Source organism: Canis aureus, chromosome 25 (genome assembly GCF_053574225.1).
Source record: "Canis aureus isolate CA01 chromosome 25, VMU_Caureus_v.1.0, whole genome shotgun sequence".
Lineage (NCBI taxonomy): Eukaryota > Metazoa > Chordata > Mammalia > Carnivora > Canidae > Canis > Canis aureus.
In genome coordinates, this window is record NC_135635.1 from 17,627,141 (window position 1) to 17,645,110 (window position 17,970).

At 39.5% G+C, this 17,970-nt stretch overlaps 1 protein-coding gene across 6 annotated transcripts in view; it reads left to right on the top strand.

Moving 5' to 3' along the window:
- DENND5B (DENN domain containing 5B) overlaps window positions 1–17,970 on the top strand; it is a 200,076-nt gene that overhangs the window by 173,618 nt on the left and 8,488 nt on the right. For all 6 annotated transcript variants that reach the window (XM_077870536.1, XM_077870537.1, XM_077870538.1 and 3 more), the window contains 7 exons: window positions 2,357–2,485; window positions 4,252–4,373; window positions 7,627–7,772; window positions 9,449–9,567; window positions 10,917–11,104; window positions 16,350–16,432; window positions 16,652–16,778. In XM_077870536.1, coding sequence (XP_077726662.1) covers window positions 2,357–2,485; window positions 4,252–4,373; window positions 7,627–7,772; window positions 9,449–9,567; window positions 10,917–11,104; window positions 16,350–16,432; window positions 16,652–16,778 — 914 coding nt within the window. The remainder of the gene's footprint in view (window positions 1–2,356; window positions 2,486–4,251; window positions 4,374–7,626; window positions 7,773–9,448; window positions 9,568–10,916; window positions 11,105–16,349; window positions 16,433–16,651; window positions 16,779–17,970) is intronic.

The window sequence follows — 17,970 nt, forward strand, 5'->3', positions numbered from 1 at the left end:
AAGAAACTGAGATCTGAAACACCAATATAATCAAGTAGGGAAACAAGAAGAAAGTACTTCAGGTAGTGGAATGCAATCTTATGAGTCAGCTGTCTGGAATGGAATTTTTTTGAATAGGAAGATTGTTGAGGGATGCCTGGGTGGCTCAGGGGTTGAACAGCCGCCTTCGGCTCCGCACTTGATCCCGTGTCAGGCTCCCTGCATGGAGCCTGCTTCTCTGTGTGTCTCTCATGAATAAATAAATAAAATCTTAAAAAAAAAAAAAAATATGTTGAGGCTGAGGGGTAGTAAGTCTTGAGTGTTGATCCTGCATAGTGCAGGCGGTGTATCTTGTGAGTTTTTGAAGGTTCTGGAACAAAGGAATTATATTGAGGAGACAATATTTTAGTTACTTTCCTGGTACCAGTAAATAAGATGGGTTTGAGGAGAAGAGTCTGGAGGCTTCATCTCCCAATTCTCATGCCTCTTTGCAAAAACAAAAACAAACAAACAAACAAAAACAACTAGCACAAATAATTTTATGATGGGGATGCTGATTGCTACCTAAAATAGACTGTACATTATGTATTCCAGTCTTTCTCATTTTCCTTAACCATAGACAGATTGTTTCTTCAAATCATAATTATTTTTCACTTTGTCATTCTTACCTATCATGATGTCTCCAGATAGTTGTTTTAAGGCAAACATAAAACTTACTTCAGTAGATTTTACTGGGTTTTTGTTGTTTTTGAAAGAGAGGTGAGGGTAGTGGCAGAGATAGATTGTTAAACAGGCTCCACACCCAGTGCAGAGCAGACCTGGGGCTCAATCTCAGGACTCTGAGATCACAACCCGAGCCAAAGAGTCAGATGCTCAACCAACTAAGCCACACAGGTACCCTGATTTTACTGTTTTAGAGTAAAAGAATACTGAAGAAAAGATTATACAACATAAGTGCTTATCAGACCAATTATAGATTCATTTTCAGTGAATACACTTTGAATCAATTTGGTATTCCTCAATTATGTGAGCTCTGACTTGGCACTGCACTCACAGGGTACCTTTTAAATACTGTTGAACTCTAAGTGGTAAATGCCTGACCATTTTCCCTTTGTTGCTTTTAGTCAACTGTGTCATCATTTGGGAAATGTTAGCAGGGTAGCAGAAGAGCCAGTGCTACTTCATAGGCTTTACTGGGGGTGCCAGATTGGGTTGTCAAGTGTCCCACCACTGCCAGCACCATCAGTAAGAACTAGAGTCTAAGAGGGAGAGCTTGCCTCATGACAGCTTTCTCCATTCATGACCATGTATACTGGTATTAGTCCTCTAAAGGTAAAATAAGTGTGTCAAAAATTCTGAAAAAATTCTTAGAATAAGGTGAGGTTAGCTAAGCCCTACAAAAATGGCTTTTAACTCGTCATTCTGACTTATTTTTAAGCCACCTCTTCAATGTGTCTGTGTAATGTGATATAATGCTTTATATCTTGTTTATCAAGTCTTTGATCATGTATCAGCACTGAAGCTTAAGGACCTAAATCTTCAGATCCAGGGATTAAGAGAAAAAAAGGAAAGGAAAAAGGGAAAGGATAAAAGAAAGAAAGAGGGATGCCTGGCTGGCTCGGTTGGTTGATCAAGCATGCAATTCTTGATCTCAGGGTTATGAGTTTGAGTCCCATGTTAGGTGTAGAAATTACTTAAAAATAAAATATTTGGGGCACCTATGTGGCTCAGGCAATTAAGCATCTGCCTTCAGCTCAGGTCATGGCCCCAGGGTCCTGAGATGAGCACCACATCTGCATCCTCCTGCTCTGTGGAGAACCTCCTTCTCCCTCTGCCCCTCCTCCTACTTGTGCCCTCACTCATATGCTCTCTTTCTCTGTCAAATAAAATCTTAAAAAAAAAAAAAAGAATTTTGAATTTTATAAGTGGAGTAAAGCCTATCTCTATAATATAGTGTATTAAAGTTGTGACAGCTATTTAGTCAAACCTAGACCATTATTGTGAATAAAAACTTAAATATTAGGTGTTTTGTTACTTTTATTTTCCTGAGGGTCAGGAATAACCAGCTGCCAGATTTCAGGTATCCATGAGGCTGAAACAAGACCATTATAAAATCTGAAAGAAGAAACAAGTGTTAAATGCTTTATCTGAGGGTGTTGCCTCTGTACTTGTGTTATAATGGTGATTCTGATGTGGAACTGAATTCATGATTCAGATGGACCCTTTGAAGGGTTTAATCAGCATAAAGTGTGAATCACCCGTTCACACTTCTGCTAAGTATGAAAGAAGTGTTCTGCACAAAGTGCTGTAATGCTTTAGTTCTTTTCCAGCCCAAGATCTTAGGATCTACATCTCTGCTGTTGCTACTGTTCTGTAGGCATATTCAGAACATGAGTGAGATCAAGACTGACGTCGGACGAGCTCGAGCATGGATAAGACTATCTCTAGAAAAGAAGCTCTTGTCACAGCATCTCAAGCAGTTGCTCTCCAACCAGCTACTCACCAAGTAAGAGATAGCCTCTTAGAAATTTTTTCTTCTGTGACTTGTGTGTCTGCAAAGTAAATTGCATAAGCTGGCAAACTGGCTTCTTCACGAATTGCTGATTCCTGTGCATGTGCATTCTTCCTTTCTAACAGGCATGTGCTTTGGAACATCTGTTGTTTGACATAGTATTTGATTTTACCTGTGAGGACACACCGAACTTGACATCCGAAGGCCAGATTGCTCTGTTCTCAACCAGAAAAAAAACTAACACAGGCTGACAGTAACATCCAAAAGATAGTTTGAATATATGTAAACCTCATATAATATTGTAAAGATCACAACAAAACTTTAAGTAGCAAAAAAAAAAGAAAGAAAGAAAGAAAAAGTCCGCCTTAATATGTTTCTTCTGAGAGTCTTACCAGTTTACATTCAATAGGTCAGAGCCAGGAAAGCAGTCAAGTGCATGTTAGTTCATTGCTAACTGTTTGATAGGTTTCTCTCTACTCCATCAAGAAATACTCTTTGATGAAATGCATCATCTACATAATATATAAGAGCTAGTTTGAAGGCTGAAGACTTAGGTCTTTAGAGCAAAGCTATGCAAAAAATTCAGCAAAGATCTCAAACTTGATAGTGTGTTGCAGTCTCATCATCATAACACATTGGGTTGCTTACCCCCGAAGCATTTTAATGTCCAAAGAGTTTGATAAAAAATGCAAAGTGAAATATAGCCTATGAATCTGATCTTGTTCTCTGAAACTGGTTACTCCCCTTACCCATCCCTGCCTATTATAAGCCATTCATGGCCACTGTGGCCAAAGTAGAAGAAAATTATAATAATCACTTAAAATCCTTCTGCATAATTGTTGGGCACCTGGAGGTGCCTGGCTGGCTTCGTAGGCAGAGCCATGCGACTCTTAATCTAGAAGTCATGAGTTCAAGCCCCATGTGTGGCACAGAGTTTACAGATACATATATGCATAAGAAAAAAATCCTGTTACATAAAGGTAAATAGTAAATATCTCAGATATTTTCTTCTGTACTTTCTTCTATGCATGCTCTCTTAGTTAAGATTATATTGATTTACAATTCAGTATCACACTTTATTATTTTTTAAGATTTTATTTATAAGTAATCTCTATATCCAACATGGGGCTCGAACTCATAACCCTGAGATTGAGAGTTGCATGCTCCACTGACTGAGCCAGCTGGGCTCCCGAGTATCATCCTTTTTTTTAGCTTAGTGTATTATAAACATTTCATTATATCATAAGAGTTCAAGCTCTGAAGACTGAATGCCTTTGTTCAAATACTGCCTTTGTTATTTACTATTTGAATGACTTTGGACAAGATACTTAACTTTTTTGTATCTCTGTTTTCCTAATTTATAAAATGAAAATGCTAATAGACTGATACTTCATAGGGTAATCATGAGAATTAAATGTATGGATAACTATAAAACACTTGGAAAGTGCTTAAATGTAAGTGCTTAATAAAAATTACTATTTTTAATAGTAGTTTTGTTGTTATTAAAACTTTTCCTAAACTTTATTTTTAATGCTCATACAGTATTCCAGTGTATGCATGTATCATGATATATTTTTCCATTTACAAATAACATTTTAGTGGATATCTATGAGTAAACCTTGCCCATATTTCATATTATATTCTTAGGACTGAGTCCCAAAAGTAAAATTAATGTATTTGGCTTTTACTAAGTATTTGTTTTTAGTGCAAGCATAATGAAAAGCAAGAAAAATATACTATTATTTTGTACTCATTCCTAGGAAGCTTTATAAGCGTTATGCTTTTCTACGTTGTGAAGAAGAAAGAGAGCAGTTTCTTTACCATCTTCTTTCCCTCAATGCTGTTGACTACTTCTGCTTCACCAGTGTGTTCACCACTATCAGTAAGTCTGGAGAACTGGCTACTAAGTGAAGAGTTGCTCAGGCGACTAATGGAATAGAGTTTATGTTTTTAAAAGTGAGATATATGATAGTACAGTGAGATAGACACTGTGAGTGAGGCAGGCTCCAGACCTCTATTGAGGAATGAAGGTTGTGCCCCAGCAGCTGGGAGTGCTGTGGGAAGGCAGCCATCAGCTGTCAGCCCCTGTGGGGAGTGCCTCACCAGAACAAACTATCCACCACCCCCAACCCCTGCCCAAGATGATCCCTCCTAGCAAGGCAAGCCAGCATCCTAGGACTGCCAAGCGCTTTTGAGAACTTAACCTTGGGATCCACTGAGGACTTCACTGGGACTGCAACAAGCTCAACTTCTCTCGCAGGCATATGGTCTTCCCAGGAACAACATCCCTTATGCTGATTTCTGACTCTCTCTGCTTCCCAGGAAGCCTAGTCTCCAGTAGGAAATGGAATGAATATTAAAAAGGAATGTTTGATTAGAGATACCTGACTGGCTCAGTCAGTGGAGCATGGTACTCTTGATCTCAAGGTCATGAGTTCAAGCCCCATGCTGGGCCTAAAGCTTACTTTAAAAAAAGAAAGAAGAAGAAGAAGAAGGAATATTTTATTAAATGGTCCAATATCTTACATAAAACATAAAATTTTTTAAATCAGCATATAGTAATGTGAACATAATTAAACTTGGATGATTCAGAAAGACCTTACTGAATAATGTAGGTCTGTAGAGAGAGGAAATGCTGACTGGAGATGTGTGTTTGATAGAAAATCAGGGGATCCCTGGGTGGCTCAGCGGTTTCACGCCTGCCTTTGGCCCAGGGCGCGATCCTGGGGTCCCGGGATCGAGTCCTGCATCGGGCTCCCGGCATGGAGTCTGCTTTTCCCTCTGCCTGTGTCTCTGCCTCTCTCTCTCTATGTGTATCATAAATAAATAAATCTTTAAAAAAAAAAGAAAAGAAAATCAAATTAGGGCATTTATTCTGTTCACCAATACTAATTATTATGTTCAGTGGCTCCCCTTCCCCACTTTGGAGAAATTTTACTTGTATGAGTTAGGAATTGTGTTTAGCTACAAGAATCAGAAACTTGGAAAATGGTGCTTTAAACAAATTGGTAGTTTCATATTTCTTATATAATAAGTTTCAAGATAGTCTACAGTATGTTCACGGAACCAGGGTCTGTCTTTGTTCCTCTCTCCCTACACAGTCCTCAGTGAGTGCTCATCACCTCATGGCCACAAGATGGCTATTCTCAATCCATCTTCTAGCAGGAAGAAGGAAGGAATGTCAAGGAGGAAAAAGCAGCACTTGTGCTAGAAAAACAGGATTTTCTAAGAGATCCCACTAAATATAACATTTCACTGGCCAAAATTTTGTAGGTTTTGGCTTTCTAGTCTCTGATAGAGGCAGACAAGGAAAAATGGAGCTAAACTGGGGTATTGGGCCAACCAGTAATATCTGTCAACTATCCATTAGTACCTAAACCATCAATCAGTTTAATACATTACTGCTGGTATAAGAAGCTAAGATGTTAGGAGCACCTGGGTGGCATAGTTGGTTAAGCACCTGACTTTTGATTTCAGCTCAGGTCGTGATCTCAGGGTTGTGAGATTGAGCCCCATGTCCAGCTCCCCACTCAGTGGGGAGTCTGCTTGAGATTCTCTCTCCCTCTACCACCTCTAATCCTTCCAAATAATACATCTTTAAACAAAAAAGCTAAGATGTTATGTACAGTTTTAAAACAGAAGAAATAGCAGAGGTAGGTAGGACTCCTAAGACCCTACTCATATCTGTAGATTTCATATAAGTAACTTCAAGGAATTAAGATCTTCATGAAAGAAATATTTTAAGTTTAATAATATTAGTCCTTTTATACTTTATGTAATCACTGTTGTGCATCTGTGGTCCCTTTGCAGCCACAGAACTGTTGACCTTAAACCCTTTTTTTTTTTCGTAGCTTTTCTAATCCTCTCAGTGAAAGGAATGAGAGAAGCCTCTGGCACCTAAAATAAAGTCTTGCACTAACCTCTTCTGCTTTCAGTTTCAAAACCCATTTGATTCTGATGATTACTAAACCGTGAAAGTTCGGCCTTTCCTCTGACATTTTCCTTTCCTTCGGTCAAAATAAAAAGGCGAAAGGGAGGTTATTCACCCAACATAAAGAAAGTCGTCTGTGTAAAATTAGGGAAATGAACCATTTATCCCATTCAGTTTCCTCATCTAAGAGTGCACTCAACCATGATCTCATTTTTCTGAGGCTGTATCTGGGCACCTTGTCCAATAGATATGTATCATCCTATGTGTAGGTCATTGAAGGAGGGCTTCTAATACCTCTTCTTCTGACTAAATGAGCAGAAATCCCAAAGATACCAACAAAAATTGATTCTACCCTGCTTTAAAAAAAAACAAACACAAATATGACTCTGAGGGATAAAAATGCTCCAGTGTGTTTGAGCCATCCCCATTTTTAAAAGAGGATGAAAGGAATGTGCAGTTTCTAACTTTATCTTGCTACTCTGTTTGAGCAAAAGACAGTGATAGGACAGTGACATCTAGTGGTGTGCCTTTTGAAGACCCTAAGGAAAAGGTTTCACACATCTTTCTTTCCCCGGGACTCCTCTTGTACCTGAGTGGCCTTAATAGCCTTCCAAATTGTGGTTTATAGACTATGTTTTGTCCAGAATGGCATTGTTTTTACTACTCTTGGCTTTGCATATTGTGCTGTAAAATTGGAATGGGAACGTTCTGAAACATTGTGCAAGAAAATTAGCAACAAGGGGATACTGTCCCAAGAAGTCATTCACCCCCTTTTACATATGAACCATATCAGTAACCATGTTCATTTGTATACTTGATTTTAGAACAACATTTAAAACGTTAATGAAAATTCTGTATAGCCGTCAGTTCTGGTATTAGTGCCGGAGATTGTTGTTTTTTTTTTATAAATGTAGAGGTTATGCATATCACCATGGTGATACTCTGCATGCCATACATACCTGGTGAGATATATATATATATGGCACAGAAACCAACACAAGTATTGGGATTTGTGGTTTTTAAACTGGACCTCATCTTTTTAGACTGGAAGAGGTGATCTCTGCTTTTTGTTTAAGTACATATTGATAAATCATAAAGAGCAAACTATCTGTGAAAGGCAATAAAGTCATTAATATATATACTTGCTTTATTATCAGGAGTATTTTATTGTAATATTTAATTAACTTCAGTATTGTTCTTTCAGTGATTCCATATAGGTCAGTGATCATCCCCATCAAAAAACTGAGCAATGCGATCATCACATCGAACCCTTGGATCTGTGTATCAGGAGAGCTAGGAGACACAGGAGTAATGCAGATTCCCAAAAACCTCCTCGAAATGACTTTTGAGGTGGGTTCAACTGATACTTTTCTTAGCAGAAAATATCATACATAGTTCTACACAAGGATTCCAGTTTTGCTTTTTCATTTTTCCTCAAATCAAATAATATAAAGGAGTACTCAAGCATGCAGGATAGTTTTTGTGAGTATACAACTAAAGTGGTCTTAAACACAGTAATTGGTTTTGTATTTTTATTGCTATAATTTTAATTATTAAGCTCTATTTTTCTACTTGCAGTGGAATACATTTGGCGTTGCTAGGTCCCATTTCATGATTGCTGGTGCCTAGCACAGAAGTGGGCAGCTAGGGAACATTCAAGTAAATGCCTTTCCCACAGTGGTTCTCTTCCTTACTGTAAAATGCTCCCTGCCTGAACCTGCACAAAAGGACAAAAAGACAGGAGAGCTGACATCCATGCTTATGGCTTGTAAACCCCATGGTTCTATAAAAATACCTCTATTTTAGGTATATAATATTATAGTCAGTTTTCAGGTCCCGCCTGGCGAAGTATTCTCCTATCTTTGAACCCACATGTGTGTTGATCCTGGCATGCAGGAAGAAGACAAATACCTGTTCTTGTTTCGGGAGGGAAGGAGTACTAACTGAATGTCCTGTTCTCATGTTCCTTGGGGGTCTAGGAATAGCAGTTTCCACTCAGTCATAGCACACCCAGGAGCCTGTTTTAGCATATAAAAGATTAAAATCCTTGACTTCTCTTTGACTAGCAAGCATGGAACATAAACTCTGTAAGTTCCATCATTCTGTTTCCATCCTCCCTCACCTGGATGGCTATGTCTTCTCACCTTGATACGAAGAAGTCAAGGGCTTTAAGAGCTCATAGCTCTGATGTTCCTAACCATACATAGTCAGTTGGGTGGTTTGTGATATTTTATCAGAATTTAAAAGTCAGAATTCAGGACTCCTGGCTGGCTCAGTGGTTGAGCATCTGCCTTCGGCTCAGGACATGATCCCAGAGTCTTAAGGATCAAGTCCTGCATCAGGCTCCTGCATCGTGCTGCTCCCTCTGCCTGTGTCTCTGCCTCTCTTTGTGTCTCTCATGAATAAATAAGTAAAATCTTTTTAAAAAATAAAGTCAGAATTTAATTGACATTTATTTTTTACTATTATCATTGCTTTCTTTTGTACGTGTCCACCAACAGCCAGGAAACATTGATAACTATATTTTTTTTATGATAGCCTCAAGACTTCTAGTAGATGAGGTTTAAGGCCAGTTCTGCCTTGGCATTTTATTAGAAACAGAAAAATAGCCATGTCAGTATTTTTTTTTTAATATCTGTAGTCGTTTTCCTGACCTCACTGTAACTGAATCTAAATAGCATTCTTTTGCCACTTCTTGGAATTCTTCTCATCCTAAAGGCACATAGTCTGGGTTCCCCAGTTAGAAATAATTTTTCCTTTTCCATTGTTTTTCTAGTACGTATTTACATCTCTAGTTTAGCACCTTGTACAGTCTTCTCATTTGATAATGTCCCTATGTGTCCTACTTGTCTCATTAGATGGGATATATTAGATGTGAATATATCTCTCTAGTGGAAAGAAGAGCACATTATGCAGGATGGTCCTCTGCAATTATTAAATTATATGGAACCAAAATATACGACTAAAGCTAAAAGGTAGTGGATGTGGAATCAGGCTCTGAATAACTTCTGGTCCTGTCCCTACAGTGCCAGAACTTGGGGAAGCTGACCACCGTTCAGATTGGTCATGATAACTCAGGACTGTTAGCCAAATGGCTAGTGGACTGTGTCATGGTCAGAAATGAGATCACAGGACATACGTACAGGTAAGTAAATGTCCTTGAGAACTCAGAATTATTTCTTTGAGACACTTTAGACAAGAAAAGGTTGAAGAATTGTTTTATTTCTGAGGTGCCTGGCTGGTTCAGTCAGAAGAACATGTGACTCGATCTCAGGGTCGTGAGTTTCAGCCCCCTGTTGGGTGTAGAGATTACTAAAAAAAATAATAAACTTAAAAAAAAGAATTGTTTTCTTTCTAAAGCTTTCTCACTGCCCTCATAATTTTAGTTTAGGTTTTGGGGTTGTTTAGTTTTACTTTTTATGTAATACAAAATTGCCCCAAAAAAACTTTCAAAAAATCGATTGTGTTTGCTCTGAATGCCTAGTCCACAAGTGTTGGAAAAGAAAGATTGATATAACTCTGATTTAAAAAGGGGGGAGGAGGGAAGCTTGAGGTTACTAATTTAAGTAAGAAGAAAGGGTCTTTTGGACTCTACTAGCTGGCACTCCTCTTTGGAAATACTCTGTTTTCTCCTGTAACTCAACTCCCACATTAACTTCTAGTTTGAAAATATTCTTGTCAGAAGAACTAACCACAGAATTTTAATATAGGTTAGATATAGAAAATATTGAGTCCTTTTAATTTGGCAGAATGTAATAACAATTTCTGGCTGTATAAGAATGTATTTTTCAGAGATTCATACTGAAGTGGCTTTAGGGGTGAAATACCCTGATGTGTGAAGTGGACTTTAAATGTTTGAACATATGGGACGCCTGGGTGGCTCATCAGTTGGGCCACTGCCCTTAGGTTGTGTCATGATCCGGGAGTCCCAAGATCGAGCCCTGCATTGGGCTCCCTGCTTGGCAGAGAGCCTGCTTCCCCTTATGCCCCTCAGGCTGCTTGTGCTCTCTCTCTCAAAAAATAAATAAATAAAGTCTTTAAAAAAGAAATAAAATACTTCAGCACAAAATAAAAACAAAGCATATGGCAAAACATTAAGTCAGGTGATAAGAATCTGAGTGTCTTATACAATACTCTCTACTTTTCTGTGTGTCTGAAATTTTAAAATTAAAATTTAGAAAACAACCCATAGGCACTAAAATGATGGGTTTCATCCATGGTGTCATTTAAAAAATTCTGACTAGGACAACCTTGGGTGGCGCAGCAGTTTAGTGCCACCTTCAGCCCAGGGCGTGATCCTGGAGACCCGGGATCGAGTCCCACGTCTGGCTCCCTGCATGGAGCCTGCTTCTCCCTCTGCCTGTGTCTCTGCCTCTCTCTCTCTCTCTCTCTCTCCCCCTCTCTGTCTCTTATAAATAAATAAATATTTTAAAAATTCGGACTAAAACTAGTAAAATACTGGTTGGTGATGGAGTTGTTTTTCTGACCTACAAGGTTCCCATGTGGGCGGTGGCTGGGGAAAGGCGTTGATGATGGAAGCCTGGAAAGGATCCTTATTGGGGAACTGATGACCTCAGTGGCAGATGAGGACCTGGTAAAGCAGTGTCGGACTCCACCCCAGCAGAAATCCCCCACCTCAGCTCGGAGACTGAGCATCACTTCACTGACAGGAAAAACTACGAGTAAGTACCATCATTATTGTTAAATTTTCAGTGTACCTCAGATGTTGCAGGCATCATGCAGCCATTTCACAGGAAACTGTTGCATTAATGAATTGCAGTAAGATAGATTAAAAAGAAGAAAGCTAAGGAAAATTAATTTGAGCAAACAGTTTGAAAAAGAGAGGGAGAAGGACTCCAGAGGGACTCCTGAATGGCTCAGTGGTTGAACGTCTGCCTTTGGCACAAGGCGTGATCCCTGTCCCAGGATCCAGTCCCACGTCGGGCTCCCTGCATGGAGCCTGCTTCTGCCTCTACCTGTGTCTCTGCCTCTCTCTGTCTCTCTCTGTCTCTCATGAATAAATAAAATCTTTAAAAGAAAAGGAAGGAGAGAGGAACAAAAAATGGGGCAAGAATTTAATTAAAAGCCTGAAGAATTCTAAGGAGGGCACTTGATGAGATGAGCACTAGGTGTTATATGTTGGCAAATTGAATTTAAATAAAATATTTTTTAAAATAAAAGATTCACAATCCCCCCTCCGAAAAAAAGCCTGAAGAATTTAGATTTTAAAATCAAATAAGGGATACCTGGGTGGCTCAGTGGTTGAGCATCTGCCTTTGACTCAGGGTGTGATCTAGGGTCCTGGGATCCAATCCCACATTGGGCTCCCTGCGTGGAGCCTGCTTTTCCCTCTGCCTGTGTCTCAGCCTCTCTCTGTGTGTGTCTCATGAATAAATAAATAACATCTTTTGAAAAATCATAGCTTTTAAATAAAAAATAAAAACTGTATGCTGTTTTGATTAAGCTATGAAAATGTGGATAAGTAATATTTTGACTAAAACCTAAAGGAGGAAGGGCTCCTGGCTGGCTCAGTCAGTAAAGCATGCAACTCTTGATCTTGGGGTTGTAAGTTCAAGTCCCACCTTGTACAGTAGATTGTACTTTAAAAACAAAAACCTTAAGGAATAAAGACAGTTCATATTACAATACTCCCAAAGAGCTATATCTAACTATTCAGAACCCCTTTTTCTAAGAGAAAATCTAAAAATTCCTCTCCCCACCCCTATCTTCCTACAGAAGTAATAAAATACTATAAAGGAGTGACTTGGGTAGCCCTGGTGGCGCAGCGGTTTAGCGCCGCCTGCGGCCTGGGGTGTGATCCTGGAGACCCGGGATCGAGTCCCACATCGGGCTTCCTGCATGGAGCCTGCTTCTCCCTCTGCCTGTGTCTCTGCCTCTCTCTCACTCTCTCTGAATGAATGAATAAATAAATCTTTAAAAAAAAAATCTATAAAGGAGTGACTTCTGTGGATAGGATGCTGTGCACATCCTTTTTTTTGTTTTGTTTTGTTTTTGTTTTTATGAGAGACAGAGAGAGAGAGAGAGAGAGAGAGAGAGAGGCAGAGACACAGGCAGAGGGAGAAGCAGGCTCCATGCAGGGAGTCCGATGTGGGACTTGATCCTGGGTCTCCAGGATCACGCCCTGGGCAGAAAGCAGCACTAAACCGCTGAGCCACCTGGGCTGCCCACATATGCCATTTTTAATACTACCATAAACTTCCAATTTATGCTTATGTGAGCGTTAGTAGGGTGAATAATGTCTCCCAAAGGTATTAGATCCTAATCCCCAAAATCAGTAAATGTTACTTTATTTCGAAAAAAGATCTTTGTAAATGTAATTAAGTTAAGGGCCTTGGGATAGGGAGATTATCCTGGATTGTGTAGGTGGGCCCTAAATGCAGTCACACATATTCTTAGGGAGGCCGAAATTGGAGTGATCCAACCACCAGCCAGGGAATGCCAGCAGCCACCAGAAGCTTAAAGAGGTGGGGAACGTGTTCTTCTATGAAGCCTGCAGAGGGAGTGTGGCCCTGTCTTAATTTCTGCCTAGTGATAATTTCCAACTTGTGGCACTTCAGGACTATGACAGAATAGATTTCTGTTGTTTTAAGACAACACATTGGTGGTAATCTATTACAGGAGCCACAGAAAACTAAAACAGGCAAGTAGGATTTAGTGAAAAATTATAGAAGTTCATCAGTGAAGTGGTTTTATTTCAGCCATGGACAGTAAAGCCGTAGGTAGAATAACAACAGTACCTGAGAGTTCCTTAGTTTACCAACAAAGAGGTTTCCTTGGGTATTTTCCGTCCCTATCCATATATTAGCATATGGTGATATATTAACTATTAGAATGATAGAGTCTAAAAATCCCCCCTATTCTTTCTCCAATTATTCCCCTGATTCCTAATTCCTTGTTGCCTTCAAAAGTAAACTTGACACCACACACTAACTAGAAAAACTAAAATTACAAAGACTGGTAACACCAAATACTGGTAAGGATGGAGAGCAGCAGAATGCTCAGACATTGCTAGTGGGAATGCAAGAGGAAAAATAGTCTGGCAGTTTCTTATAAAGACATGCGGACCGGTAGCATACACTTGACACAGAATCCCACTCCTAAACTTTTACTCAAGAGAAATTAATACATGTAGCTACACTAAGATTGTAGTCAGATGTTCATAGGAGCTTCATTCATACTAGTCAAAAATGGAAACAACCCAGTATCCACCAGCTGGGGAATGGTGGATAAGCAGAGCATGCTGTATCTACTCAGTGGCATGCCACTCTGCAACATATAAAAATGAACAAACTTGATACATCTAACAACACATGGGTGAATCTCAGAAGCATTACTGTATGTGAAAGAGAACAGAAACAAAGAACAAGGTGCTATACGGTTCCATTTATACTAAATTCTAGTAAAGGCAATATAATAATGATAGAAAGCATGAGCAGCAGTTGCCAGGAGTTGAGAGTTAGGGAAGAGGATTGACCAAAAAGGAGCATGGGGAGTTTTTTGGGGTTGGTGGAAATTTTCTACATTATGATTGTGGTGCTTGCATGACTATACATCTATCAAAGTTCATCAAATTGCACTTAAAATTGGTGAATTTATTGTATGTAATCCTAAATTTACTTAAAAGAGTAAGTTGAGAGATTTCAACCCAGTCCATCCAAATTATTACAACTTCTAAAACAGTCCCAGTTTAAGTGGGACATTACTGTTTTGAGAGGCCTTATCTCCCACTTTTGGTCATATTTCCTTTCCTTACTCAATAAGTAGAAAATTCTTTTTTTTTTTAAGATTCTATTAATTTATCTGAGGGGGCAGATAGAATTTATCAGGGGGAGGGCAGAGAGAGAAACAGACTCCTGGCCAAGCAGGGAGCCCGATGCAGGCCGGATCCTAGGACCCAGAGATTATGACCCAAGTCGAAGGCCAGGTGCCTCCAATGAGTAGAAAATTTTAAATAATGAGTTTTAAAATACTATTGATTAGAGGCACCTGGCTGGCTCAATCAGTAGAGCATAAGACCTTGATCTTGAGTTCCATGTTGGGTGTAGGGATTAATGTAAAAAATGAAATCTTTAAAAACAAATAAAATAAAATACTACTGATTAGTACAGTGCTGTTTTAGAATGAATAAAAGTTTTCAAAATAGATTTGCATGTTTAAAAGAGAAACAGGGACACCTGACTGGCTTAGTCAGATCATATATGATTCTTGATCATGGGGTCATGAGTTTAAGCTCCATCCTGTGCAAAGAGATTACTTTAAGAAATTAAAAATATATATATTCAGAAAAAGGAAAAAAAATAACTAGCAGCTGAAGAGGCCACAGTTATCAGTCAGTCCTTCAATCATTATTGGTATAGAAAAAACTTAACTTGAGCTTTACCTGAAGAGTGTTTTATGTGAGAAATCCTCCAGCAGTATGACAAAGATTCTTAAACACTAGAATGTGTAGCTTGTCCTTTATGGTATGACATGTATTAAATTTAGTAGTTAATCACCACAAGAAATTATCAAATATTTAATTTTTCTCTTGTTACCTACTTTGTCCCTAAAATCCTTTTTCTTCTTAACCATTCTTGGGGTTAGGGAGGCAAAGGCAATTTAGGTCCCATTCAAGCAGCCCAGCACACCTCCCTCAAGAACAGGGCCTGAGAGATGCCTGGGTGGCTCAGCGGTTGGGCACCTGCCTTCTGCTCAGCTCATGACCCCGGGATCCAGGATCGAGCCCCACACCGGGCTCCCTGCAGGGAGCCTGCTTCTCCCTCTGCCTATGTCTCTGCCCCTCTCTCAGTCTGTGAGAGAATAAATAAATCTTAAAAAAAAAAAAAAAAGAACAGGGCCTGAGAGTGTGCAGGCAGGGCAAACGAAGCAGTGCTCAGATGGACTGAGTAGCCAGAAAGGGAAGCAGTTCTGGGCTTTAGGTGCCTCAGTATACCTGGCTGTCCTCTTCCCTTTATTTTATTATTTTTTAAAGATTTTAATTACTTATTTGAGAGAGAAAGAAAATGAGAGAACATGAGCAGGGGGTGGAGTAGAGGGAGAAGCAGACTCCCCTGCCAAGCAGGGAGCCCAATGTGGAGCTCGATCCTGGGATTCTTGGATTATGACCTGACCTGAAGGCAGACACTTAGCCAACTGAGCCAACCAGGCACCCCTTCCCTTTACTTAAAGCACAATAGCAAAAACACAGATTTCAGGGTAGCCCGGGTGGCTCAATGGTTTAGCGCCGCCTTCACCCCAGGGTGTGATTCTGGAGACCTGGGATCGAGTCTCGCATCAGGCTCCCTGCATGGAGCCTGCTTCTCTCTCTGCCTGTGTCTGTGTCTCTCACTCTCTGTGTGTCTCATGAATAAATAAATAAAATCTTTAAAAAAAAAAAAAAAAAAAACAGATTTCAGATTAGCCATTCAGAGCTTCACAAACCTTTCTTTGCCCAATAAGGGACTCAGGTAGATAGGCTAAGGAGATACCTAAGGAATGATGCTATGGGTCTTTCCCATCTCACTCCTCAGATCCAGGGGCTTGCTAGCATTGTGTGACAGGTGCCATGCCAGGGATTGACATCTGTCATATCTCATTCACTTTATCCAGTGACACATGAGATGTATATTTTCCCTATTTTAGGTTAACGCAATTCAGACTCAGAAGAAGTTAGACATTTAACCAAAGTTATAGATTGCAAGTGGCAAGATTGGGATTTGAATCTAAGGGTCTCTTGGATTCTTTTCCTTTGTGCCAAGATGCCTCCCACTTGGCCAAACTGGCCTGAGGCAAGTTTCACAGAGTCCCTGACAAGCCAGCCTGCTGTGGTGAAGTGTTTCCTGCATGGGTGGACATAGGTGATACCCCATAGTACTTTGGTTTATTTCCCTTGCATGAGAATTCAGCCACTGTTCATTATTTTTTCAGAACCCAATGCTGGACAGATCCAAGAAGGAATTGGAGAAGCTGTGAACAATATTGTGAAACATTTTCACAAACCTGAAAAAGAGGTATGATAGTCTATAACACTTAATATAAAGGATTTTAAAGCCATTTTTATACATATTACATAAGGCAGTAGAGAGGGCATGTTAATTTTTATTTGTAAGCTTTGTAATAGCTACAAAACATGCTTCATCGTTGCCCTCACTCAGCACCTGTTTCTCTAGTGTCTTCTTAAACATAAATGCAGCAGATTATTCTTTGGCACTGCATATTTCGCTTTACAGAGAGGAAGCCTCACGGTGTTGCTGTGTGGAGAAAATGGACTGGTTGTGGCACTTGAACAAGTCTTCCATCATGGGTTCAAATCTGCCCGCATCTTTCACAAGAATGTCTTCATCTGGGACTTCATAGGTAAATCAAAGCAGATGTGTGTTGTTATAAGGTCACTGAAACGTTTCTTAGAAAACTCAAAGATCCAGGAGTTAAAGCAAATAAAAGTTAGTGACAATGGAGTACATTTTTTGAAATAAATATCAAATTAGCTTTTCATTCAGTCAGCAAGTATTTATAGTGTCCATAATATTCCAGGCACTATTCTGGATGCTTGAGATATACATCAGGGGGCACCTGGATGGCTCAGTTGGTAGAGCATGGGACTCTTAATCTCGGGGTCATGAGTTCAAGCCCTCCATTGAGTATAGAGCTTACTTTAAAAAGAAAGATAACACATCTAGAGATAAGTAAAACACAGAAATTGCTATGGTTGACAAACTTATATTCTAGTGGGGGCAGGAACCCAGACAATACACAAAGACACAACAAGTATGTGATTCATCTAGTATGTTAGAAGGCGATGGTTGATCTGAAAAAAAATAGAGCAGAGTGACAGGACATGGAGTGGAGAGTGCTCTTAAGTGGGGCAGTTAGATGCTTTGTGGACAAGGTGACATTTGAACACAGATTTTTAGGGAATTGAGGAATCAAGCCATGTGGATATCAGAAAAGAGCACTGCAGGCTGGGAGAACTGCTAGGGCAGAGGTCCCAAGGTGAAAGTGTGCTTGGCCTTTTCATGGAATAGCAAGACTAGTGTGACTGGGGCAGAGTGAGGGAGACAGAGTTAGAGGATATTGGGAGAGAAGGCTGTTTACTGCCAGAGCCAGGTGCTTGAGGAATTTCTAGGCCGTTGGAAGGACTTTGGTCTTTATCATGATTGAAATAGGAAATCATTAGAAGGCTTTGAGTCAGGAGTGAGTGACATAATATAACTTAGGTTTTAGAAGGATTATTCTAGCTTAATACTGTTCAGTATGGTAACCACTAGCTACATGTGGCTATTTAAATTTAAACTGATTTAATTTAAATTAAATTTAAAATTCACTTCTTTAGTCACACCTGCCTTACCTAGGAGCTATTAAATTGAACCTTGCAGTTATAGAACATTTCATTCATCACACAAAGTTCTGTTGGAGTGTGCTGCTCCAGCATGCTAAATAAGCTTTGTAATCTTTATTTTGGTATGCGGTTCTTCTAGAATTCCTAGTTTTTTTAGAGGGGTGATTAATCATTTTGTGTCTTGTAAATATGGTCTAGATGAAGTAGTTG